Source organism: Mandrillus leucophaeus, unplaced genomic scaffold (assembly GCF_000951045.1).
Source record: "Mandrillus leucophaeus isolate KB7577 unplaced genomic scaffold, Mleu.le_1.0 Scaffold1268, whole genome shotgun sequence".
Lineage (NCBI taxonomy): Eukaryota > Metazoa > Chordata > Mammalia > Primates > Cercopithecidae > Mandrillus > Mandrillus leucophaeus.
The window spans coordinates 225642-252868 of NW_012101076.1; the positions used below are offsets into that span (position 1 = coordinate 225642).

The following is a 27227-nucleotide window of genomic DNA, read 5'->3' on the forward strand; positions in this document are numbered from 1 at the left end:
GATCTGAAGGGAATTATCCATGAATAAATGAAAAGTTGAAGCCTGCAAGACTTCTTTCTTGTATACAGGCATAAGGAACAGAGCAGTAAAGTGTCATAAGTAAGATTAGTTACATTTTTATTTTTATGGAAGAGTGATTGGGATAGTCAGTAGTGGAGCATCTTGCAGGCACCCCTGAATGCAAAAATCATGTAAGGTATAGCCTCTGCCACCTAGAATTTCTATGCCAGCTATAGGCACTTGGTGTGAATTTACGAGAAGTTTAAATATCAATAAGAAATAGTCAATGATCAACACCTCATGAATCTCACAGCTCAGCACCAAAGAATAGAGCACAAAAATAAAGTTCTTGTTTAAAAGCTGCTACAGTATACAAATATTACATCTTGATTATAATTTTGTTCTTATTTCCCTGGGGCCGTCTTATGATGATGTATCCTTATTATCCTCTAAGTGCATATTCACCTTGGACACAGTAGCACAGAAGCAGACATAGACAATATGAAGATGAATGAATATGGTTCTCTTCCATTAAAGCTCTATGGCCACTGTCATTTGAATTTCATATAATTTTCATGCATCTTGAAATATTATTATTTTGATTTTTTTAGCAACTTACAAATGTAAAATGTGTGGCTCCTAGGCCATAAAAAAGAGGCCTGAGGGCCACAGTTTGCCAACTCCTAGCTTATACCACCAGTAAATTCTGAAGCCAAATTTTTTACTGTTGTCTGGCAGCATCCAAAGTCCAGCATTCCCATTCACAAATAGTCTTTCAAAGAAGCAAGGTTCAGTTGTACTTTTACTATTGTTACTATGTTGTTTAGTTCTAACATAATGGAAAATAGCCAATCATATTAGAAGGAAAGGTAATGAGATCTTTACTAATTTGGCTTTAGAGACTTTCAGAGATAATAATAAATGATTAAAAGTATATTTAGGTGAGATGTCCAAAGATGTGAAAATGGAAGATTCATTTTGGTTATTTTCAGAAATCAATGAAACAAAAATAATCAAAACTTGTTTTTTAAATGACTTTGGTGAAAATCTGAATTTTTCCTTAGAAGGGAATTGATACTTAATATTTTTGTGTGGGAGCCCAAAAGTATGTTTTCCTGTTCACTCAATATAGAAGTACCACCTGAGTGAAGCTTAGGAAACTTCAAAGATCTGATCTTGGGCAAACAAGATAGACCCACAATCGGTGTTTAATGGATTTTTTTACATTGTAGGAAATTTAGAATCTTTAAAAATATGTTGACATTTGAGAGAAAACGGAAATTACTGTATGTGAGCCTTTTTCTCTGTTTCTTGTGGGTTTAGTATGATTTGGGGTACTTACTGAGAGATTATTGCTTTAGGCTAATTAATTAAATACCACCTCATCAAGCCAAAGGATTCAGATGGGAAAGTATTTTTAAAGGTTTATTGTTTTTAAACAACTATTAATTTTAATTTATACATTCATATTTCCGCCTTCACCTGGGGCACATTTGTCTCAAAACATATTGTGCAAGGTACTTCTTAGGTGATTTCCCATGAGCAGGTGCTAACTTGTTCGTCATACACAGGCCAGGTTTACAATAGAAAGTTTGTAGCAACTATTCTAAAACCTTGAGCTCTCACATTATCTTGAGGAATGTCTTCAAGAAGAAATGTTTATCTAAAAGAAAAAGTTAAATGTAGACATCTATCTTAAATGTAGACATCTAAATAATAAGCAGTACAGCTTCTAGCAGGGAGATGGGTCATGTATCTTAAACTCTTGGTACATGGCTGGGCTTGGTGGCTCATGACTGTAATCTGGGCACTTTGGGAGGCTGAGATAAGAGGATTGCTTGACCCCCATGAGTTCAAGACTAACCTGGGCAACATAGTGAGACTCCGTCTCTACACAAAATTTTTAAAAATTAGCTGGATGTGGTGGCACGTGCCTGTAGTCCCAGGTACATAGGACGCTAAGGCTAGAGGATTGCTTGAGCCTAGGAGTTCAAGGCTGCAGTAAGCCATGATTGCACCACCATACTCTAGCCAGGGTGACAGAGCAAGACCTGTCTCTAAAAAAAAAATGGTGCCTGCAGTGATAGGTATTCTATTAACATTTTGCTAAGGGGTTGCTAAATGAAAGGCAAGAGTTCTTTTAGGTATTTTTTCTTTCTTAATAGCTAGAGTTTTCAGATTTTATTGCATACTACTGCAATGAGAAAAATAGGAAAAATTGTAATAAAAGTACTAACCTATTCACTTCCCAATGCTACTTGTCCTTGCTGTGCTTTGGTTATAAATAGCAGTTGTATTGTAAGCAAAATTATGCAAAGGAAGAAATTACTGTTGTGTAAGAAACAAAACACTGTACCTTAATTCTTTGTGGCCTTTCATATAATCAAAAGTTAATGTTGTTCATTAATCTCGTGTATTTTTATGAGAGACTAAATATTTGTTTGCCCAGACAAATCAGAATCTTTTGTTTCCTCTAGATTGTGATACCATTCTTCAGTCTCTTAATCAAAGATATTTATTTCCTCAATGAGGGTTGTGCCAACCGCCTTCCCAATGGCCATGTCAATTTTGAGGTGAGTGTGATAAAGTAGGATACAAAAATCCGAGCACAAGGAGAGGGGCGACTTCTCCAGCACTGCATTCCAGGCCACGCAGCCAAAGCCAATTCTGCGGTTTCAGAACAAATTATCTCTTTCCATGTTATTTTGTTTAAGAAATTAACAATACCAAGTAGAAGAGAGTAACTGAGCCATTATGATGATTATTACTGTTTGAGGAAGCTTGAGAAAATTTTTATACCTCACAAATAGAGTTTTATTAAATTAAGAAAACTATATGATTCAGAAGAGCAAAGACCAGAAAGTAGCTGCAGTAGCTCATGCCTGTAATACCAGTCCATTAGGAGGCCAAGGTGGGAGGAATACTTGAGGCTAGGAGTTTGAAACCAGCCTGGGCAGCAGTGAGACCCTGTCTCTACAAAAAGTTAAAATATTAGCTAGTCATGGTGGTTCGCACCTGTAGTCCCTGCTACTTGGGAGGCTGAGGCTGAAGGATTGCTTGAGCCCAGGAGTTTGAGGTTGCAGTGAGCTATATGATTGTACCACAGCACTCCAGCTTTAGTGACAGAGTGAAACCCTGTCTCTTTAATAAAATAAGAAGGAATCATTTCGAATGGAATTGCCTCTCCCAACCTCTTAATTATTTTTTTATGATCACCTTTATATCCTTTTTTTACTTATCTTCCAGAAATTTTGGGAACTGGCCAAACAAGTGAGTGAATTTATGACATGGAAACAAGTGGAGTGTCCATTTGAGAGGGACCGGAAGATCTTGCAGTATCTGATCACAGTACCAGTCTTCAGTGAAGATGGTAAGGCCATTCAGTGGGAGCTACCACTAGCATCCCCAGATCCTTTGTTTAGGATATTAGTATAGAAATGCTTGGTTACTCACACAGTAGTGAGGCCTGTCCTCTGATCTGTTCCATGTTAAGAGTTTTCTGTTTCACAGAAAATGTATGATTTGTCCCTAAAATATTTGCACTTAATATTCACCTACAAACAGTATGTTTCTGTGTTTAAGTATTCTTTAAAATACCAGATTTGCAAAGCTATGGGCACAAATGGGGTTATTGAAGAATTTTTTTTTCTTGTTTGAACTTACTTGAATAGACAAAAGGTGTTTTGTGGCATGTTGATAGTCCATGTAATTTGGAGAAAAAAAACAAAAACAGTAAATTGCTACCCCCTGCTGTTTAAAAAAGTACTGGAACATTTTAACCTGTTAAAACATTAGGGAATTTGAAGCAGAACAAGTGATTAGATACAGAACAAAATCATCAGAAGAGAAGTGAGCTCATAAAATATTTAGAGATTTATTTGATATATCCTAATATTACAGGAATTAATACCACCTATTAACAATTTCTCATAGTAGATTGATAGTATTTACAATAATGACTTTTTTTTTTGGAGACAGCGACTCACTGTGTCACCCAGGCTGGAGCGCAGTGGCACAATCACAGCTCACTGCAGCCTCGACCTCCTGGGCTCAAGCAATCCTCCCACCTTAGCCTTCCAGATAGCTGGGAGTACAGGCGTGCACCACCGTGCCCGATTAATTTTTTTTTTCTTTTTTCTTTTTTCTTTTCTTGTAGAGACAGAGTTTCATCGTGTTGCCCAGGCTGGTCTCCAACTACTGGGCTCACGCAATCTGCCCACAGCCTCTCAAAGTGCTGAGATTATGCCACCACGCCCAACCAGGAGAACATTTTGAATTAATATCACCTATGCCAGAGGGGATTTGATTGTTTTTAATCTCTATAAAGAGGATTAATAACAAAGTTGAATTTTTAAACGAAGAGTCTTTCTGATTTGAAAAGAAAGAAAAATATTAGAAGGATGGAAAATTGGCCTAGAAAACCTGGCTTTTTACCTAGTAAAGAGTTTTTAAAAAAAGAAAAAAGGAAAAAACAACTCAGTCTACGAGGAAAGAACCCTCAGTCCTTTCTTTGTGAAGAACATTAAGTCTTAAGTGTATGGCAGCGTCATATGGCTTACATTTTATAAGCTTTTTTTGCCTTATACATACTTAGGTAATTAGGTGCATTTTTGGCTTAGAAGCCCTTGGGTTTTCATTGAGATGGTCAGTCAGAGGCAAAGTGATAATCTGTGTTCTTCATGAAACAGTGAAGCTTCTTGGTCATGACTTGATATTTTGAAGAGTATCTTGCTATGGAGTTTGGCTCAAGTTGAACAAGGGATGGATGGTGGTAGATAATATATCAGGAGAAGGCTTTGATGTTAATGCACTTCCTTTTGTTTGATTGTAGCTCTCTACTTGGCTTCTTATGAGAGTGAAGGACCTGAAAATCATATAGAGAAAGACAGGTGGAAGTCTTTAAGGTGGGTCTCATTCTTCTCATTGCTGCACAAGTCTGAAGGAAATTGGCTTTACTTGAAGAAAGCCACATGCGTTTTGTAGGGAGATGCTGTCTATCTGTTCCAAGTCCTCTGCACCTTATCTCTTGTACACCAAATCTTTGTGGCTCAGAATTCTCACTACCATCATTCTGCTTTATTGCCTTTCGTTTTTTTTTATACTGGCAGATATACAGAGACTGTTCTTTTTCTCTCCCATTATTTAATAGAATGAGGGGCTGAACCAAAGTATGGTTAAAAAAAAAATGCATTGACTTTGTCTAAAATATCAGTTCAGACTTCATTTCTGAATAGTTCTTCTAACAGTAAAATTTTATTTAACCTGAGATTAAAAAAGAAGTACCAGCAGGCTTTATAAAGTTGCGTTTGCCACTTTCCAAGTGGATCTCAGTCCTCTCTTTGTTTGAGAGAGTTGGGACTTTAAACATAATCTGGAGATTTTTCAGATTTACAACTTTTGCTATTCTATGAGTATTTTTGAACAAAACTAGGGTTAAATTTGTATTTTAAGCATTTGAGATACTTTAATAGGCACAAGCAGCCCAGGGTGTAATATAATCAAAATTGTTATCATTATAGTCCTACTGAGAAACTCAGAATGTATACCTTTTTTTACTAGAGTTTACAAGCACATTTTCTCTTCTTTTTGTGGTCCCAGAATCATTTGAGAGCCTTCATTATACTTGATATTAGGCTAGATTTTATGAACCAGGATATCTAAGATATACTTGGTTTTGAGTGGTTGTATTTGTTTCAAAGGAAAGCTTAGGCCTTCTTTGTACCTCCCAGTGATGAGGGATGAGGAATAAGGTATGAAGGCATTGGAATTCTTATCCTTAGGATATCATAGTAATTGGTGAAGGATTGGAGATGATTCTTGTATCCCCAGACTCAAACATAAAGAAGGTTTGGCCAATGCCTAAAGCTATGGGATATAACAGGCTTGTTGGGCTGATGCCTATATATATATATGTATAGAACTAAAATGCATTGACTAAGTATACATATATATATATAATTTTGTGCCTGGCAGTGGCACATTTCAATTAAAATTTTGTATTAATCTGTGTTTGTATTAAAATATTTCACTGTGCTATTTAATATTATTCATGTGCAAAACATGGGCCTCAGAGTGCATATCTTGCTGGATAAAAGATTTGAGAATCACTCCTTTTAGTTATCCTTTTTTGATACATTTTGCCTTCCATATGTCTCCTTTTTAATCCCTCCTTTCTGTATTTTTAAAAACAGTAAGTTTGGTGGGATCCCTGGGTATAGCTTAGCTTTTGTTACTTTTCTTGTAGATTTTTTAAAAAATTTGTAAGCAGATTGGCTACACATGACTGATATCTGGTATCTGCATTACCTATGGTCTCCAGACATTTTAAATTAATCCAGACCTACCTACAAAATTATTTTCTAGTTCTTATTATTTTATGACATATTCCTATTAACTAGTGGTTAGATTGGAAAGGTTCATAAGTCAGAGGTTGGACATTAAAAGCTAAAGATTGAATTGTATAATGTCTTCCCACGTCTGTACTGTTCACGTAACATATGACATCTAACATTTGATTGTGAAACGGGAAAGGTTCCCTTGTGCCTCTCCCAGGGCATGCAATGGGGATATGGTGTGGCTCGATTCTTCAGTGCCCTGCTGCTCAGACCTCTAGAGGGTGCTCCCTTATTTTGCCATCTATAGGTGGCTTGCGTTAACCAGCTCAATTAGACCCTCTACCTTATGGCAAGAACAGAGGGCTTTCTGTATCCCGGGGCTCTTGCCTCGGTGTACTGGAAGAATCGGGTCGCACATAGGCTTGGAAAATGAGTGCAAAGTGTTACTGAGTGGAAGTAGCTCTCCGCCGATGGGCGAGCCCAAAGGGAGATGTTTTAACACTGGAGTGGGGCCACTCAGTGGCCCGGGCTCTTCTCCAACTGCCCCTGCCAAACTCCGCCTCTTCCCGCCAGTCAGTGGCCTTCCGGTGTGCTGGCGTCTGTCGGTGTGCCCATCTGCCAGCGTGCTCCCCTCAGTGTCCTCTCGATGACCAACCTCTCCTCAGACGGCCCCTGCCAAACTCCGCCTCATCCCGCCAGTCAGTCCGGTGTGCTGGCGTCTGTCGGTGTGCCCTGCCGGCATGCCCTTCTACCAGTGTGCTTCCCTCAGTGTCCTCTCGATGACGAGCCAATTGTGTCTTCTGTAGCAGATGTGTTCCTCACCACGTCCAGCTACTTGTGTGTCTGCCTAGTGGGGTCTCAAGTCTTTATAGGCCCAGGATGGGGGCATGGTGGGCCAGGGTGGTCTTGGGAAATGCAACATTTGGGCAGGAAATGTCTGTTCTCACCTAGGTCCTTGGGAGTGGAGCCCTAGCCAGGGACCCGCCTTTCTCTACCCAGCACTTCCCTTCTCCCATTCTGTATTATTTAAAGGGACTGTGCTGTTCCCCTCCCAGCACTCCCATATCAATTGGTTGAAATGAAAGTTGGTATAAAAGACAGTTTCTACATTAAAATTGTTTTTTAAGGAGCTTTGAAGAACAACTCCCATCTGTGTTGGTGTTCAAGCCATGCACTCTGCCTTTTCCATGCCCTGTCTGTTCTCATGGCCCAGCTCCAATGCCTCCCCCGTCCCTGGCCGGTTTTTCCCTAGAAAGACTTTCTCCAGAACTCATACAGTCAGGAGGTAGTCTTTCTCTCTCATTACCAGCCATGCAGTTTTGTGTAGTGTTTGTGGTTCTTTTCCCTATTGCTATGTAAGCCCCTTGAGGGCAGGCACAGGGTCTTCCCCTAATGTCTCCCCCAGCTCTGGACACGGAGTCTTGCTCTCTATTATTCCTCAGCCCATGCTCCTGTAGTGTCATTGAATGGTACTGGGTTATCACAGGTGTTGGCCAAAGCATAGCAACCACGAAGAAGTTAAAACAAAATAAAACAGGCTATTATAATGTACAAAATACATACATTAAGTGGATACTAAGATTAAGCATAATCATCCCTCGGTATTTATGGGGGATTGGTTCCAGGACCTCCTGCAGATACCAAAATCTGAGGATGCTCCAGTCCCTGGTATAATGAAATGGAACTTTCTGTTGCTGTTGTTTGAAGAAATATTCTTTTCTTGTGGCCATCAATCTTACTGATTCAAGAAAACATAACCTCTTAGGGTAAACTCAAAATAATCAATAGATAATACTTGAATATAACCACATACATCCTCTCTTATACTTTAAGTCATCTCTAGATTACTTATAATACCTAATATAATGTAAATACTGTGTAAATAGTCATACCATAAATCATCTCTAGATTAATTTCAGTATCTAATATAATGTAAATGCTATATACATAGTTGTTATACCATATTACCTAGGGAATGATGGCAAGAAAAAGAGTCTGTATATGTTCATTACAGACATATTTTTTGTTTCAAATATTTTTGATCTGCTGTTGATTGAATCCACAGGTGCAAAACCCACAGATAGAGTGGGCTGACTATATTCTGGAATCATTGTACCTACCTGAAAACTTTTGTACATTAGCTTTGAAGGCAGTAAGATATTTTTACGTAGATGCTTTTCTTGGCGGTCGTAGACCCATTCATTGCAGACACATAGATTCATCAGCGGCAATGACAAATACACCTCTGATGGCAGACACCCTTATTGTCAACTATTGTTTAAACTCTCCTAATGTTCATGGAATGTGTTGTGAAGATGCTTATATCTACCAAGTAAACCCACCTATGATAACCTATACCTAAAAGCTCTTTATTATTAATGATCTTTGGGTTTTTTTTTTGTTTTTGTTATAATATAAACCTACTCACGATACAGACTTATCTGTTTAAGCTTTTGCCATCTCCATTAATAAATGTTTGTTTTTTTAAGTGACTAGCAGTTTTCCCAGAGAGCCAATATAACTTAAAAGCTTGAATTTTTTTTTCCTGGTTTAACTTTGTAAAATCAAACTTAAAACACAGGATAGATAAATTAGTATTACACAAGGCATTTTCATCTTAGTTCAAGTAGTCTGTTACATTCTGTCTTAGGTTGTGTTGTTTTTACTACTCAGGTCAAGCCTCTTAGGCAGAGTTTAACACGTGGGAGCTGCCTGCCTGCTGCTGCTGCTGCTGCTGCTGCTGCTGCTTCCTGCAGATCATGGAGGGGCTGGCCTTTGTTTTCTGGCATCTCCTACTCAGAACACTCATGAAGACCCTGCAGTCATTGGAGCACCCCGGTCAGCAAAGCATGCAAGCTCACTCAAGACCAGATGGAGAACTTATTTCCTGCAGCTGACAGACTCCGATTTTGTGAGACTGAAATGTTCACTGAAGACACTTGAGAAAGAATCCTCTAAAAATCCCAGCTCTGCACATGATTCATCTCCTGGAATTTCCATGTGAATCACAGCTCTGCACCTGGATGGAGTTTTCTTTTGTGTGTGTGTGTGTTCTTTTTTATTTGGTTGAACATTTGCTGCTAATGGGACTTGCCCAGCTGAGTGCTGGCTCTGAGGAAGCCCGTGTTTCTTTTGTTAACTTAAATGAAGAAGAGAGTGGAGGGAGGGGATCTAAACCCGCGCGCCCCCATCCCCCCCCCCGTTTAGATCCCAAACCTCAGCTCAATCAGTATTGCCAGAGAGGGGTAAGACTGGTTGGAAGCTGACTGCAGACTTGGTTTCCCCTTAGTGTGTGCTGTGTTGTAAATTTTTCTCCTCCCTCCTCCTACAAGGTTTTGAGTTGGCTGCTGGTTAGCAAACTCCTTTTTACCCATATAAGTTATTTAATATAATAATGAAGCTCAACACTGTGGTAGGAAAATAGCCACTAGAAAGAAAGAAAAGAAAAAGCAGAGTTTGTCATTGGACTGCTTAACATACTAGAAGGCCTTTTTTTTTTTTTTTTTTTTTTCCTTCTGAGCTGTTTACAACTGACCACTGTGTTCTACAGATGTATTTTTCAGTAGTTTTTTGTTACTTAGTTTTCCATGATGCCTTTTTTTTTCTCTTGTAAATTTAAATGAGCTGACTTTAAGGATCTTGGGAAAGCCCATGGCATAATTACAATTTAATTTTTTTAACCGACTTTTCATTATTTTTGGGAGTCTGTTGGTAACTAAAGATGTCAACAAAGAATAAATTGGAAAAGTTACCATCCCCCCTGCTGTAGCAGTAAACAAAACAGATGAAAAACACCTTGCTGTTAATGGTTGATCTAATTGTGAAATTGTTCACCTTGTTAAACATCTAAGTAAGTCTGTAATTGCTCTGCAAACAGCCATTATATTTATTTACTCTAGAAGAAACTGTAGAGTAGTAATTCGTGCTAATGAAGAAAAAAATACCATGTTCAAAACAGATGTATTTGAAAACTTAATGACATGGTTCCAAAAACTAGAGCATGTATGTATGCTGTGCATCATCTCAGCAGACCTAAAATATCCCCAAGTTGTCCCTTTACAACCATCAATATATTTTACACTCTGCGGCCAGGAGTTGTGGCGTCTTTCTTTTCTTTTATGGGTGGAATTGTTGGGGGCGGGCATGGGCTATAATCGCAGTGGATCAGTTCAAGAGACTGGCTAAGAATGTATCGGAGGAAGTTGCCTCAACAGTTTGTGCATGGGCATTTATTTTTTAAAAAAGAATGATAGTAGTATTTGCCAAGCATTTTCTAAGTGTTTAGCATAGATTCATCTCTACTTATTAGGGGTGGAAATAATAATAACTTGTACAAGGCCACATAGCTAATGGGAGGCACAAATACATGAAATGGGCCTTCTAATTGCAGACCCGAAGCTTTAAACCACACCACCACAGCATCTCAAACTTCAATATCCTTGCAAATAACCCGGGGATCTTTTTCCCATGCAGATGCAGATTCTGTGGCTTTGGGATGGGGCTCAGGGGATGCTGATGCTGCTGGTCCTGGGGTCCCGCTGAGAGTAGGAAGGCACTTCTGCCTCTTGAGACCTGTTGAGATTTTAATTTATGGGAGTAGCTAAGTGATGATACAGAGAGGCCAGTGACAATGAAATCTTTATATTACTCAATTTCCCGAGAGAAAAGGGCACATGCCATGCCATGCAGGGCCACAGGGGAAGCACTGGTGTCGGCTGGGGGCAGAAGCAGGAGCAAGAAGAAAGTATAGGCTTTGAGGTTTCTGCAGGGAGGCAAGGCAGAGCAAGGTCAACAGTTTCAGATTGGCAAGTCTGAATAATTCCAGCAGCCTCTGGGCTGGAGGGGTGGTCTCCATTTGCCTGGCACCTGGACCCTCGGGTGAGTTAGAGCAATTTCTGTATTGGCTTGGTGTGTGAGAGTTAGATAAAGGGGAAGGTTGGGGCTATGTTCTTGACAATAGTTGGGTATGCTCAGGGCCAAGTCCTTTGCTGTCTCTAAGAATTAGCTAGTCCTGGGAGTCTCTTCCCTGTCAGTAAAATTTATAAGATACCAGAACATCATAAGATACAGAAAAACCATGATGAATGCAACTTCACAATATTGCCTCCTTTCTCCTTGCACTGCCTTTCCCTGATCCCTCTACCACTTTGCTTACTGTGACAGCAACAAGGTTGATCTTTCAACCATCTACACCAGGGGTCAGCAAACTATGGGCTGATGGCCAGATCTAGCCAGCTGCTTGTTTTGTATGGCCCACAGGGTAACAATGGTAGAAAAAAAAAATCAAAAGAAGATTTCATGATGTGAAAATTATCTGAAATTCAAATTTCAGTGTCCTTAAGTAAAGTTCTATTGGAACATGGCCACACATTTATTTATATATTTTCTTGTGGCTGTTCTCTGCTACAGCTGCAGCGTCTTATACTTGTAACAGACTGTATGACCCATAAAGCCTCAAATATTTACTTTATGGGACTTGATGGAAACTTTACTGACCCCTGATCTAAGTGTTTCTTTTAAGCATTGCAAAGATAGTTTGGAAAAATGCTATGAGAGCTCTATTACGGTATTAGATAGCTAAATGTAGCAGCTGAAATAAATTTCCTAAAGTGGTATTAGGCCTAAAAAAAGTGATTCTAGGGCTATTTAAACAAGAAGTTTTTACAGAAAGAGTTACATCCTCATACTCATTTTAATATCTACGTAAGCCAGAGCTTTAAATCTTGTATTTATTTACCTGTGGAAATATTTCATATTCTCTCTTTTGTGCCGTGCGTGCATTGGATTCCCCAGTGGGTGTGTAGATGAGTTTATAATTTATGTGGCTGGATGGAAGCCTGGGTAAATACAAGCATAAACAGCATCAGGCAATGCCAGTCGGTAGACTACGATTCAGGATGTGTTCTGTCCAGGCCTGCCGTACATTCCAAAGGCCTGCATTTCAAAGCTGCAGGCTTGGAGCTGGGACTGCCGGGAAGGTGGGGGGCAAGGTTCAGAACTGGTTGGGCTTAGGAAGGTACCAGGAGAGTGCACTTTCTATGAAATGTCCCTTCATTTTGAGGACACAGGAGTGGCCTACCTTTCATCTAACAAAGACAAGAGAATTGAAATCTGATGATCTTTATCTTTGAAAGGTTTTTGCTTTACCTCTTCACTTCACCTGGCTCTGGCACCTCTGTCATTTCCTCATTTACTTTTTTCCTAGCATACTTTTAACTTCTTTTTGTACTTTCCAACTGCTGTCCACATGCCACCTGTGTGTAGAATCCCAAGAAAACATAACCCACCATTAGAATTTTAGTTGCTAAACTATGTAAGAATTTTGAGCCGTAGATTTTTAACATCCTCTACCTTCCTTTGGTGCCATTTATTTACCCCTTAGTCCGAACAAAAAACAATACCTGCCCCTGTTCCAAAGGTGTCTTACTATTCCGATAAAGAATGCTTGTCTGGGAATAAAAAAGAAGCTTAGACTAATGTTCCAATGGAGCTAAGTGTTCAAAGAAATTCCTGAATTCATTTCCTGGGGGAAAAAAAATGTGGTTAGTGACCTGGAAACTACTAACAACATATAAAACTCAATACTCTGATGGCGACTCTGTTAGCTTTACCCCTAAGACATTTTAAAAGGAAAGACTTTTGTCAGAGTTGGGCTTCTAAAGTTTTAATAGGAAATTGGGGCACTTTCTGTATAATTCAAGCCAAAGACTTTTTTTTTTTTTTTCTGGGTTTGAATGATTGGATAATTGCCTCAATTCTCTGTTCCATGTAATTGAGATCACTTGACTCTACTCAGTGCTAATAAAGAGATGTTGGGGTTCACGGTTTATTAACCCAACCTTTCAGTTTGTGGACCTGTCATTCAAAATTGCAAACAAGGCTGATCCCATGCAAAATAGACTACTGCCTTTGTTGTACTAAGAATCAATTCCTCTTAAAGGATGCATTTTTAAACTTCATGCAATGAGGAAATTCCCAAGTAGCCAATTTTCTTTATAGTGCTAGCAGCCTTCAGCAAGCTTAAACTCTGCCCTGCAAACCTGAAACCCTGCTTTACTTCTCTAAGATTCTACTAACAGGAGATTAAACATCCAAATGTGTATAATCACATTCTGGACAGTATGAAGAAGCTGTTTTGGAATAATCTTAACTATTAGAATACTTAAAATGTGCACATCACCCAATTTAGGATTTCTAGGTTATAGTAGCTTATACTTTAGAAAATTAAAGAGGAAGAAGGGGCTGGGCACAGTGGTTCATGCCTATAATCCCAGCACTTAGGGAGGCCGAGGTGGGCAGATCACTTGAGGCCAGGAGTTTGAGATCAGTTTGGCCAACATGGAGAAACACCGTCTCTACTAAACATACAAAAAAAAAAAAAAAAATTAGCCAGATGTGGTGGCGTGTGCCTGTAATCCCAGCTACTTGGGAGGCTGAGGCAGGGAAGTGCTTGACCTGGGAAGAGGAGGTTGCAGTGAGCCAAGATTGCACCACTGCCTTCCAGCTAGGGTGACAGCGTGACCTTGTCTCAAAAAAAAAAAAAAAAAGAAAGAAACTGATAATTCTGAGAATAAAAAGGAAAATTATCTACTCCTTGATGGGTGTCAAACCAGTGGGTTTTCTACAATGAAACGAAGTTTGCTTTCTTTCTCTCCACCCACACTGCTTGGAGAAAATGAAAGTGAGCAAAAATCACCTTTCTCCAGATGAATCATTGTGGGAAAGTAAGTTTAGCAGAATGTGCTGTCAACTTGGTTGAGATAAGGCAGTTGGAGGACTGACATTATTAAATTTTCTGCAGTGTAATTAGGAGTCCTAAGTGCAGGTGAGCTGTGGTGAGGAGTTAATGTATGCTCAGTAAATATGTGTTGAATGCATAAGCAAGGCAGTTATTAATCTGGTTATCATTGGAGATTCACAAATTTCACTTTATATGTTGTAACAAATCTCAAATGTGCCCCTGAAACATCTGGATTTTGAAAATGAGTATAAATTTAAGTGATTCCAATCCATTGCCGTGGGTGGCACTATTCCCAGAAATCAACAAAGGAAATCCAAGCCACTGAGGGTTTTTAAAAAATTATGAGTATTAACTAGATTGTTACACTCTTCTGTGTTTATATTTAGTACCAATAATCAAGACAATAAATCCATCTCTAACAATAATATAAAAAGCCATCATTAAAAAAAAAAACTAGGACCAACATGGTTTAGAGTCATGGGATAAATCCGAAGTCCCTCCCTGTGAGAACTCTTGTCTAAGAATGTGAGAACGAAGTGCTAAACCTCACTTTCCCCAGGTTTCTAGAATTTTGTGGAAACCTTCCCACCTTTCTGAACTTCTGGGTCCTCATCTGTGAGTAATGGGTCCGGACTAATTGAGATGGAATGGGCTTCAGGGGTCTGTGGTTTGGGAAAGCACTTTCTCAGTTTGCTGGATTAAAAGGTAAATTAGCAAGTAAATGCAGCATCCTACATGTGTGCCTCCAACCTCTTCCTGTCTGACTCTTTTGTGCTTTAATTGTACTTGAAGAGGGAAGGGATAAGAGGCTAATTACTACTCGGTAGGACACAATGGAGTGATAAAGGCTTCACTCACCCCTACCCCTCCAGTTGCAGGCAGTCACACAACTCTATGTAGTTCTTCATGGTAAAGAGTGATTGTTACCCAGGCCAGAAATTAGAAAATAACCTTTGTGAAAGGTCAGTTGTATGATTTCAAAGGTGCTAGATTAAGAAAGCATAGTCTGTAAAGACTGCAAAAATAGCTTTGTTGTGTAGACTATATCTTTGTCATAGCAGCTGTTGTAATTGTGCTTGTTGACACAGATAAAATAACACATAACTTGCCTGGTCACACCTAGTCATTTGCAAATGAGTCACTACTTGGCTCGAAGGACCAAGACTTAGAGAAGTGATGGTCAGAGCCAACTTCTGCATTTTGTCAACTTTCACTTCTTAGGCCAGAGGGGGGACCTCCTTGAAGGCTGTCCAGCCAGGGTAAGCTGAATGATTTGACATACATGTTAGGGAAAGTCCTGCAGTGAAAGAAACCAGGGCATATATCAGTCCCAAGTGGGTGAATACCTTCTTTCCTTGGGCTATAAATACTCTCTGAATCCTACTCCAGGTAGGCCTCTTCTGCAAAAGAGGAATGATCAAAGGAAAAAGACAGAAACTAGTAAGAGGAGGAAAAATGTTGAGGAGATATAAATAACAAATTAAATGGCTTTTGACAAGGGAGAGTTTAAGAGGAGGTATGACAGCAGTATCCAAGCATCTGAAACATTTGAACTCATGTAAAATCTAATAAGAAAACAATGAAGCTAGGAAATATGTTCTCTTGGGAGATCACAAATTATTTGCTAATAAAATATATATTAGGTAAATGAACTGAACTAGATAATTAGGGGGATGATTTTCAATTACAGTAACTCACTGAACTGACTCAATAAAATCAATTTCATAAAATTCTGGAAACTAGGTATCACCAACCCCTTTCTACCTATTCAAAAATTAGCAAGGCCTTTGTGAAGGGCAAAGAGGAACTAGATGGAGTGCTTGCTTTCTCAACCAGTTCAGACTTAGAACAAAGAATAACCTAGGAGGTTCTTAGTACCTCCCCCAAAAGGCTCCAGAATTGTAAAATGCTCTTTCCTTTAGGATATTTTTACAAAATTTGGCTTAAAGATTAATCCAACCTACAATGGCCCAGGTTTATAGTGGAATAAATGTGATCCCTTAGCTCTGTTCTTACATTTTATAAGAGCAGAAGAGAGTGCAGGTCTATTACTAAATTTTATAGGAAGGTGAGAGTGCAGGTCTATTACCAAAATATTCTTACTAGTAGAACTTCTTGTGTTCAGAGAGTTCACAGTACGGTGAAGGCAATTCTTTGGTTTTTCTCTAAAGGTTTACTGTCAATCTTGAATGAGCCTGAAGAGGTCTTTACTCTGCTTTCCTGCAGGCCCAGGTGTAGGCTGTGGACCTTCAATTTCCAGGTTCTTTTTCTACTCAATGGAACTAGCAATACTATGGTTCTACAAGAGGTGAAAGAAATGAAGGAGGAGAGTTCTAATGCTGATTGGCTACCCTTTACAGCATGACTCCCAAGTGATACGATATCTAGAGAGCCTCTCTTTTCTTTGCCTTAACGAAGAGTCCTATCTATTATCCTTGCTTCCTGGGTCTGGGCCCCGGGAGGTCAGTGGGCATGTACCTATCCGCATCTGCAGAGGATTGGGGGATAAAGAGAGAAAACTCAGCCCTGCCAATAACTGACGACACCATTTCCAATGAGGCTGGTAAGTTCCCAGCTCTCATCCTACTTCCTAACATGCTCTATGTTTTGAAAGTTCCTGCCAGTCTTCTCTCCAAATCGAGACTTCTGTTTCCTCATGGTCTACCCATCTTAGCAAGGAATTTGAAAAAGTTGGTGGTTTAAAATTGTTCATCTAATTCATACTGTAATGTGATTGAGAATCCTTTCATGTCAGCTTTCTAGCTGCTAGAGTTTCAGAGCATATGATAGAGTGAAATTAAAAATTCAGGCAGCAAGGGGAGAAGTGTATATGGAAGGACCTTGTAAAGCCCTAAACTCTGAGAGGTTTAAAGGTATTACCAAGTGATTGACTCACTTAGCCATTGAGCTGGTTGGTGACTGGCCTGGGGCTAGAACCACAATCTGGAACTACTCTCCTGCACTAAGCAGATTCCCTACAAAGTAGGCCAGCCTGCCTGGGATTCTGCTCAGTTTCCCTCTCCTAAGCAATTCTTAGTGTTTTCAGCTATTCTAGCACCTTTGAATTCACAGATTCTCTAATTGTCAAGGAAAAATGGAATTCGTTTGAGATTGACTGAGTACCTATATATACATACGATGCATCGCGTCAGAGCTATTGAGATGTGATGAACACCCAGCTCCTGTGTTGAAGGAGCTCACCTTCTCCTGAGGAAAGTGCCCTTGCGGTGCAGCAGGTGTTCAGAATCAATCTCTCCTTCATGCTGCTGTTGAATCCTCTAATCTTAGCTTCCTCGGCTTAGAAGGTCAGGGATTTCTCACAGTGGATGCAAACCTGAGACTTCACAAATGTTTTCCTGGGGAACTCCTTCTGCATGTAAGTACAGGGCCAGGCAGCCACATGTTGGCATGTTGGTTTATCCTGCACAAGGTGGAGGAGGCTGACTAGGCACTGAAATCCAACCAGTCCCCCAGTCCTCCAGCTGTGTACTGAGCCTGCCCTGAGGCAGCCTCCACCAGAGGGAAGGGTACTTGATTGTAATTCATCCTCCCTGAGGAGGCTCCTTTTCCTAATTGGCACAAAGGCTTTTGATATGCTAACAGCAGCCCTGCAAAAGGACGCTACCTAAATGCTCTATTTAAAGAATTACCTCTTGTTTTTGATGGCTGAAAACAGGGTAAAGTTGAGGCTTAAGAGGTGGTTAGGAGCCAGATTTTGACTCTATGCTGAGGAACTGCACTTTATTTTAAAGATCAATGTAAAACCACCCAAGGGTTTTTTGCAGTGAAGTGGCAAAGTCAGAGGTCCATTTTAGCAAGATAGCACTGGCTGCCCAGTGGAGGTTGAGTGGTAGTTGGGGAAGGAGGGTCATGGAATAAATTAGAGGGACTGGATAGGAGAGTCTTGTCTTAGACCAGACAATGAACTAGGAGGCTCTGAGCTAAAGCAGGGAGGATGAACAGGAGGAAATGGATTTGTAAAATGTTAAGACAGTAGAGATAAAAGCCCTGGGTGAAGGACCATGTGGACACCCTTGTGGAAGAAGAGGAATTGAGGCTGGGCAGCAGCCATTGTAGGTAGGTTTGTGTTGTAGGGCAGAAAGCAGGTGATCTCTTCCCTCCTCACCACAAGGGCCACAACTGACACCCCCATAACAAAGACAAGTTAACAAGGGAAAAGCATAGCAAATTTACCTGATTATAGTTTCACATGACACAGGAGCCTTCAGAATGAAGACCCAAAGGTACAGGATTTTACGCTTCAGCTTGATGAAGCAGGGAGAGTGGTGTAGAAATGTGACTGGACGAAAAGGAATGATCTAATAGACTGGCCGGGAAGCCAGCAAAGCCCGTCTGTTTAGGTTCTTCTCGCCTTTCTGTGCAGCGTTTCTTCCTCTCAGGTATGCGGTCTCTGAAATGAGGGTCTGGATGTCTTTACGGTCAGCTGTTGCACAGAAAGGCAAGGGGAAGGTTAGAGTAGTATGTTTAGGTTTTATGGCTAGCTTTGGGGAAAAGGGTTCTGGTTTCTATGCTTGCCTTGGTGGGAGGCTGGGAGTTGAGAGATAAGAGGTCGGGAGGTCAGAGGGAAACTTTGCTTCTGAGGCCTTCAGCTTGGAATGCCGTTTTCTCAGCCTGCAGTGCTGTGGGTCCAATTGCGTCCTCACAAAAGAGGTATGTGGGAGTCCTAACCCCCGCACCTCTGAATGTGACCTCACTTGGAGGTGAGGTCTTTATAGAGGTAATGAAATTAAAATGAGGATTTTTAGTGTGGGTATTACAACCATGTAACTGGTGACCTTAACAAAGGGGAATATTTAGACATACACATGGACACAGGGAGAACCCGTGTGAAGACTGGTCCTATGCTGCCACAAGCCAAGGAACTACCAAAAATTAGAAGAGGGGCTCGAACAGATAATTCCCCAGCCCCTTCAGAGGGAGCACGGCCCTGCAGACACCTTCTGGGACGGCTGGCACCGGAACTGGGAGACGGGCCATTTCTGCTGTTTAAGCCACTTCCTTTGTGGTACTTTGTTACAGCAGCCCTAAAAAACTAATACAGTTTTTTTCTTTATGATTAAATTATTCATTACCTAAAATCTTGGATTAATTAAATCCCTTTAATAAAGGGGAGATGTGTAAGGGGATTAAACAATACTTCCCACACTTGACCTTGAGCTCCTCAACTACAGTCATTCCATTTTATTGCCAAATATCCTTTGAAGGTTTCATATTTCATTTTTTTATTACCTTCAATTGTATCACATCTTAATCAATGTAAAGCAAATAGGGAATTTGAAATGTATACTTAAATCAATGAATGCAATTAAACACATATCCTGGAAACTGATGTGATCTAGTCCTGAGGCCCAGCCCATCTCAAGATGGAATGCCTAGGCCAAATGGCAGAGTCAGAAAGGACTCTAGAGAAAATAATATATTTCTTCATTTTATTGATGCATACAAAAAGGTCTTGAGAATTTATGTGACCTTGAGCAAGTGATTTAAAAAACTGGTGACAGGGCTAGAAGTGAAGATTTAATCTCTTGACCTGGAGACAGTTTTTTCTCCTTATACTGCTGATTTAATGCTGAATTTCACTATGAACTGAGTTAGTTTGATGCTACTCCCAGTTTTTAAACACAGATGTTGAAAGTCAAATGATCAGAGACTCTCCATCCTGCAGTAGATTAAAAGGTGGAATAAAAATAAATAGCAGCCTATGGGACAGCAAGCATGAGGTAAATGTAGAGAGAAAGTGAAATTATTTTATCAAGTATATCTCACCGGTCATTTCTCAATCTCCATTTCTGATTACACCTAAATCTTGAAACATAGGATTCTCCCAGGATTCAGGGACTCTTTTATTTATATCCACTTTATAGATGACTTCTTTCATTCCTATGGCTTTAAAATCCTCCACTTCCTGGTGACTTCCATTTACAGCACTAGGCCTTATCACCAAGAGGTGAATTCACCTTTAAATGTATGGAGCTTAAACTTTAGGGCCTCTTATTTGCACAACCTCTTCTTTTTTATAATTTCAGTCGGTTTTGGGGCAACAGGTGGTGTTTAATTATATGGGTAAGTTCTTTAGTGGTGATTTCTGATACTTTGGTGCACCCGTTACCTAAGCAGTGTACACTGTATCCAATGTGTAGTGTTTTATCTTTCGCCTCCCAGCCATCCTTCCCCCTCGCTGAGTCTCCAAAGTCGGTTATATCATTCTTATGCCTTTGCGTCCTCATAGCTTAGCTCCTACTTGTAAGTGAGAACCTATGACGTTGATTTTCCATTCCTGAGTTACTTCTCTTAGAATAATGGTCTCCAATTCCATCCAGGTTGCTGTGAATGCCATTATTTAATTCATTTTTATGGCTGAGTAGTATTCTATGGTATATTTATACCATATTTTCTTTATCCACTCATTGATTGATGGGCATTTGGGCTTGTTCCATATTTTTGCAATTGTAAATTGTGCTGCTACAAATGTGTATGCAAGTGTCTTTTTCATATAATGATTTCTTTTCCTCTGAGTAGATACCCAGGAATGGATTACTGGATCAGATGGTAGATCTACTTTTAATTCCTTAAGAAATCTCCACACTATTTTCCATAGTGGTTGTACTAGTTTACATTCCCACCAGCAGCGTAAAACTGTTCTCTTTTCACCACATCCTCACCAACATCAATTATTTTTTATTTTTTAATTATGCTATTCTTGCAGGAGTAAGGTGGTATCATATTGTGGTTTTGTTTTTTGTTTCCCTGATCATTAGTGATGTTGAGCATTTTTTCGTACGCTTGTTGGCCATTTGTATATCTTCTTTTGAGAATTTATCAAAAGATTCTTTGAGAATCTATCATGCCCTGTGTCCACTGCATGATGGGATTATTTGTTTTGTTTTGTTTTTTTCCTTGTTGATTTGGTTGAGTTCACTGGTTATTTCTTTTTCTGTGTGAAGCTTTTTAGTTTAATTAAGTCCCATCTATTTATCTTTGTTTTTGTTGCACTTGCTTTTGGGTTCTTGGTCATGAAGTCTTTGCCTAAGCCAATGTCTAGAAGGGTTTTTTTGAAGTTATCTTCTAGAATTTTTATGGTTTCAGGTCTTAGATTTAAGTCTTTGATCCACCTTGAGTTGATTTTTTTATAAGGTGAGAGATGAGGATCCAGTTTTATTCTTCTACTTGTGACTTGCCAATTATCCCAGCACTATTTGTTGAATAGGGTGTCTTTTCCCCACTTTATGTCTTTGTTTGTTTTGTCAAAGACCAGTTGGCTGTAAGTATTTGTAAGTATTTGGCCAATGGAACCCATTGGTCTATGTGCCTGTTTTTATGCCAGTACTATGCTGTTTTTGTGACTATGGCCTTATAGTATAGTTTGAAGTTCAGTAATGTGATGCCTCCAGATTTCTTCTTTTTGTTTAGTCTTGCTTTGGCTATGAGGCCTCTTTTTTGGTTCCAGATGAATTTTAGGATTTTTTTCTAGTTCTGTGGAGAATGATGATGGTATTTTGATGGGAATTGCATTGATTTGTAGATTGCTTTTGGCAATATGGTCATTTTCACAATATTGATTCTAGCCATCAATGAGCGTGGGATGTTTTCCATTCATTTGTGTCATCTATGATTTCCTTCAGCAGTGTTTTGTAGTTTTCTTTGTGTAGGTCTTTTACCTCCTTGGTTAGGTATGTTTCTAAGTATTTTATTTTTCATTTGCATGTGCTCTCCTAAGACTCTGTATTTAGTTTTTATAGGGTCTGGCATTCCTTATCTTAAAGGAATTTCCCCCCAGAATATATACACTCCAGTTTCCACAAGCCTGGATGCACTCCTTGTCCACCCCTGAACTTCAGACTAGTACACTACACCCCCACAGGAATGGCCACATCCAAAACACAGAAAGAAAACTCCTAGTTTTCTAATCGGTGGCAGTCACTGGTGCTATTCATCAAATAGTTCCAACTTTCTTAAGTCCAGATATGCAGTAGGCTGTGCTTCCTTTCATCCCCTTTGAAGTTAGGCAGTGCTCTGTGATTGCTTTGTTTGATGAAATGTGAGTGGAAGGAACTTCACTCCCCATCAGGCACTTTGGGAACCAGAGTGCAATTCTCTATGCTCCTTCTCGCTGCTGTGGTGGTGAAGCAACCAGTGTCAAAGTGAAGCCTCAGACCTCATAGGTTCCTAAGTGAATCCTCTGAGTGGAGGCCCCAGCCAACTGGCAATGGAAATGTCCTATGAGCGAGAAGGAGATTTTTGGGGGTTAAGCCATTGAGACTTAGGAGTTGTTTGTTACCACAGCATAACCTAGTGTATCCTCTTATCCTGATTGATACACCTCCCAAAGCTGTGCCTCTTCCTGGCTTTCTATCTCAGTACACACAAATTCAGTCTTCTGGTTGCTTAGGACAAATGACATGGTCTCATCCTTGGTTTCTCTTTCTTTCACTGCATATCAATAGTCCTAGAGACCTTCAAATGTATCTAGAAACTGACACTTCTCGCCACTTCCATGTAAAGACACTGTCATCTTCTACTGGATTATCGCAACAGTCTTCTAAAGCCTTGCCTTCCTTATGGTCTAGTTGTCACATGTCAGCTGGGACAGCTGTTCAGAACACAAGTCCACTTGTGTCACTCATCCCATTACTCATATTTCTATAATGGTTTCTCCAAGTAAAACCCAAGGCTCTGTAAGATCCAACCCTGCTGCCTCTCCAGCCTCATCCCCTGTGATCCTGCTTTGTGATAATTCAGGTGTAGCCACACTCCCCTTGCTAGATCGTGCACATGCTCGACCTTGCCCTTGCCATTCCCTTGGCCTAGAACATCTGTCCAAGGCAGCTCTGTGGCTCATTCCCTCTTCTTCATCTCTCTGCTCGTATGTTTCCTTCTTCATGAGGCCTCTGGTCTCCTCTAAATCAGCTACTCTCTTTCCAACATTCTCATTAGTTTGGAATAATAAGAGAAAATGTTACTATTACATGTTAGGTTCTCTGTTGAACTCTTGATATATAATAAATAACCTCATTTACTTACAACTATCCCGTGAAATGGGAACTATTATTCTTATTTAAAGAGTACAGTAACTGTAGCTTAGGGATATTAAAATGAGCTTAAGTTCACAAAGCTGGTAAGCGGCAGAACTCAGATGAATCCGTCTGCCAGACTCTTAAGCTATCCTCTTAATTGCTATGTAAGTCTGCTCCATAGATTAGGAAGATTCCAAAGACATAGTAAAACTTGATTTTCACAATTTTTAATAATAATTATTTGTATCATCCTATTGACAAACAAATTCAGACGGTATGAGAGCACAGTTAGGAGAATTCAGAGCTTGCTGAGCAACAGCTCCCACAGAGTCAGTACCCAGTTCCATACAGGTCTGTAATGGTGTGGCAGTGTTCTGGCTCTGGCCTGGTCTTGCTCTCACTCCTGTTATTGACCAGGATGAAGACTGGCGAGGCCAAAAAACTGATGTGGCATCAATATTCAAAAAATATTCTGATGCAATAATGAATTAAATCAAACCAGATAAAGCTTGGCAGACTGAAGTTAAACTTTGCATTTAGGTTCAAAACTCAATCTTGTAAATTCAGTGGGGAGAAAACATTTCTTTTTTTTTTTTTTTTTGAGACAGAGTCTCGCTCTGTCACCCAGGCTGGAGTGCAGTGGCACGATCTCAGCTCACTGCAGCCTCTGCCTTCCAGATTCAAGTGATCCTCCCACCTCAACCTCTGGAGTAGCTGGGACTACAGGTGTGCACCACCATCCCTGGCTAATTTTTGCATTTTTTTGTAGAGATGGGGTTTTGCTATGTTGTCCAGGCTGGTCTCGAACTCCTGATGTCAGGTGATTGGTCAGTCTTGGCTTCCCAAAGTGCTGATATTACAGGCATGAGCCACTGTACCTGGCCAGGAAAAAAACATTTCTTACAAAAGTTCACGTAAAGAAACCTAGTGATTTTCACTCACCCTTCTCTTCATGTGGACCCAGAGTGTGACACCACACAGGTGTTTTTAGGAACGATCTTAGTCTCATTAAGAAAAACTCCTTATCCAGATTGAGGAAGAATAGAGGTGAACTGGGCTGCTAAACTGTATCTCTTTTATTTAATCCCATTGTTTTGTCATCCTATTGTTTTCAGTTATGAATAACAAGCTTTAAAGGGAACATTGACAAACTCAAGAGCACAAAGAAGACAGTGATAAGGGTGGTGAATTGGAGGAACTAAAGCCATATGAAAGCCTCTTCCTGGCTCCAGAGTTGTTAAGTCTGAAGGAAGGATGTTGGAAAATTAATCATTGTCTTATTTAGGCTTACTCTACTGTGTAAAATGGAACAATTGAGGCCAATATGTGAAAATTACAAGGAAGCAGATTTCAAGTCAATGTAAATATTTTCTAATCAGCAATTATGTCCTGCTTCCCTAATGATTACAGAAGATATTCCAGTGAATAGTTGCAAAACCATGCCCCTACTTTCAAAGTACTCTCTGACCAGTGAGAGAGAACTCAATTATAAATGTCGATCTGTTTAAATGCAATCATTGAAGTAGCTGTAAGAGTCTGTAGTTGCACAGAGGAAGGAGTGATTAATTCTCTCTCCCTAGGTGGTCAGGGATATTTCACAAAAGTGATAATTAAGCATAACTTAGAAGCATAGTAAGAGTTTTTAAGGGGGATAAGTGGTAGAAAAATGCTCCCTGGAGAAACTAGTAAAATAGTTAAGGATATCTTATAAGGATGTGAAGAAGCCAAGTAAGGGTGTGTTAGTCTGTTTTCACACTGCTATAAAGAAATACCTGGAATTGGGTAATTTATAAAGAAAAAAGGTTTAACTCGCTCACAATTCTGCAGGCTGCACAGGAAGCATGGCCAGGGAGGCCTCAGGAAACTTTCAATCGCGGCAGAATGCAAAGGGGAAGCAGGCACGTCTTACATGGCTAGAGCAGGAGGAAGAGAGAGAGAGCGCGTGGAATTGCTAGACACTTTTAAACAACCGATCTCATGATAACTCACTCACTATCACAAGAACATCACCCAAGGGAAATCCACCCCCATGAGCCAATCACTTCTCACCAGGCCCCACCTCCAACACTGGGGATTACAATTTGACATGAGATTTCGGTGGGGACACAGACCCAAACTCTATCAGGGTACAATTTCAGATGAAGTCCCAGACTCAGCCTGATCCCCTGGGGAAATCTGTAGCATAATTTACACCTCAGAGTTTGTTCCCCTTGAAGCAAAGGAGCTGAACTTTTGTACTCCCACACCAGTCTGTTCATGGTTATGAGCTACCCTGATGGAGGAGGACTGGAATACAAAACACCCAGGCATATGAGGGGCAGGGCATCTCCAGAGCAATGCTCTGAAGGTCTTAGGTGTAGGATGTGAGGAGGCATTAGCAGCAAGGCATGAAGAAGGTGGAGGATGAATACATGATATGCTTAAAGAGATCTGGTGAAAGCACCGTATCAGTGTCCTTTACTAGGGACATGAAAAAGAGAGCCTTAGCTGGGTGTCGTGGTGCATGCCTGTAATCTCAGCACTTTGAGAGGCTAAGGTGGGAGGATTGATTGAGCCAGGAGCCGAAGACTAGCCTGGGCAATATGACAAGACTCTGTCTCTTAAAAAAAAATACAAAAATTAGGCAGGTGTAGGGGCATGCAACTGTGGTCCCAGCTACTCGGGAATCTGAGGGAGTGGGGGAATCTCTTCAGCCCAGGAGGCAGTGAGCTATTATTACACCACTGTACTCCAGCCTGGGTGGCAAAGCAAAACCCTGTCTTGAAAGAAAAAGAAAAGAAAGGAAAAGAAAAGAAAAGAGAAAAGAAAAGAAGAAAGAAAAGGAAGGAAAGAAAAAGGAATGAAGGAAGAGAGAAAGAAAGAAAGAGAAAGAAGAGAAAGAGAAAGAAAAAGGAAGAGAAAGAAGAGAAAGAAAGAGACAGGTTTTCTAGCAAAAGAACCAGCCAAGCAAGGGTGCGGAATATGATGTGTGCTTAGAGGGATAGGTGCAATTTTACTGGAATAATACGGTGAATAGGAAGAAAAAGGCTAAAGAGCTAAAGTGATCGACTTTTGTGGTACCCAGGAAAAACTCCTTCAACAGGCTGTCTCAAGAGAGACAGGAATCCCATGGAAATCTTATGGAAAAAATCTATGGTACACTGATACTTCATGGAGGCTTTCCTGGATGGTGATTCAGGGTCTAGGTGCTGTAGGTATCTCATGAGAGGACCAATGGGTTATCATTTTAGTTCTCTGGAAGATTTTTTTCCCACCTTTTCTGATTCAAAATCTGAGGTTGACCTAGCAAACCATCACTGACCTAGTCTGAGCAGAACATTTTGTATCAGCACATTTCTTAATTTGCTGGAAAACTATGGGGCTGTGGGCCATCAGCTCTTACTGGGAATACAGATTAATATGTTATTGGATATAACAGGGACATTAAAGGGAGAAAGGGAGTAGTGGCCATAGTCCATATGCCATGATTGACCAGAAAAAGCTTTTCTGGAGCCAGGTCAAAAAAATCCTTGTATCAGTCATCCATGGCTGTGGAACCAACTTCACAGGGCCATGCAAGTGGTAAGCGAGTAGGGTGAGGCCAGTGAGGTGAGTGTGGCAACAGGGGCATACAATTTAAAGAGACATTTACTCTTATGCCATGGAAGTGCAAATGAGGCCTCCTTGAATTTTGCACCCTAGGTGCTTCACCTCCCTCAATATAGTCTCAGCCTCAAAACTTAATAGTTTAGCTCATGGACCTGTGAGTTAGTACTTTGGGATGAACTCACCTGGTCAGTTCTTCTCACTCCCAGTGAAATCTAAGGCCCTGTAAACTAACTCTGCGGCTTCTCCAGCCTCATCTCCTGGTCTACACTAGGCTTGTTCATGTGTCTGTGCTCAGCTGGGTTTAACTGGTGGATGATGGCGTTGGCTGCAATATTTGCTCGTGAAAATTGTCACTCCAGTAGCTAGAGGAAGAAAGACTGGCAAGGTGAGACTGGAGGTAATGACAAATCAGGTGCAGACAAAAAATAATGAAATCTATAACAAGAGAGTAGTAGGATGGAGAAGAGAGGATGACCAAGAATATTTAACAGAATGAATACATATTGATAATATAGTCGGCATGCTGGG

General features: G+C 40.3%; 1 protein-coding gene across 3 annotated transcripts in view; it reads left to right on the forward strand.

The window, feature by feature from the left end:
• RASGEF1B (RasGEF domain family, member 1B) overlaps positions 1 to 10429 on the forward strand; it is a 45369-nt gene extending 34940 nt beyond the window's left edge. For all 3 annotated transcript variants that reach the window (XM_011972091.1, XM_011972093.1, XM_011972094.1), the window contains 4 exons: positions 2478 to 2573; positions 3247 to 3370; positions 4832 to 4904; positions 9009 to 10429. In XM_011972091.1, the coding sequence (XP_011827481.1) occupies positions 2478 to 2573; positions 3247 to 3370; positions 4832 to 4904; positions 9009 to 9033 (318 nt within the window). In that variant the 3' untranslated portion in view covers positions 9034 to 10429. The remainder of the gene's footprint in view (positions 1 to 2477; positions 2574 to 3246; positions 3371 to 4831; positions 4905 to 9008) is intronic.
• The last annotated feature ends 16798 nt before the right edge of the window (positions 10430 to 27227 follow it).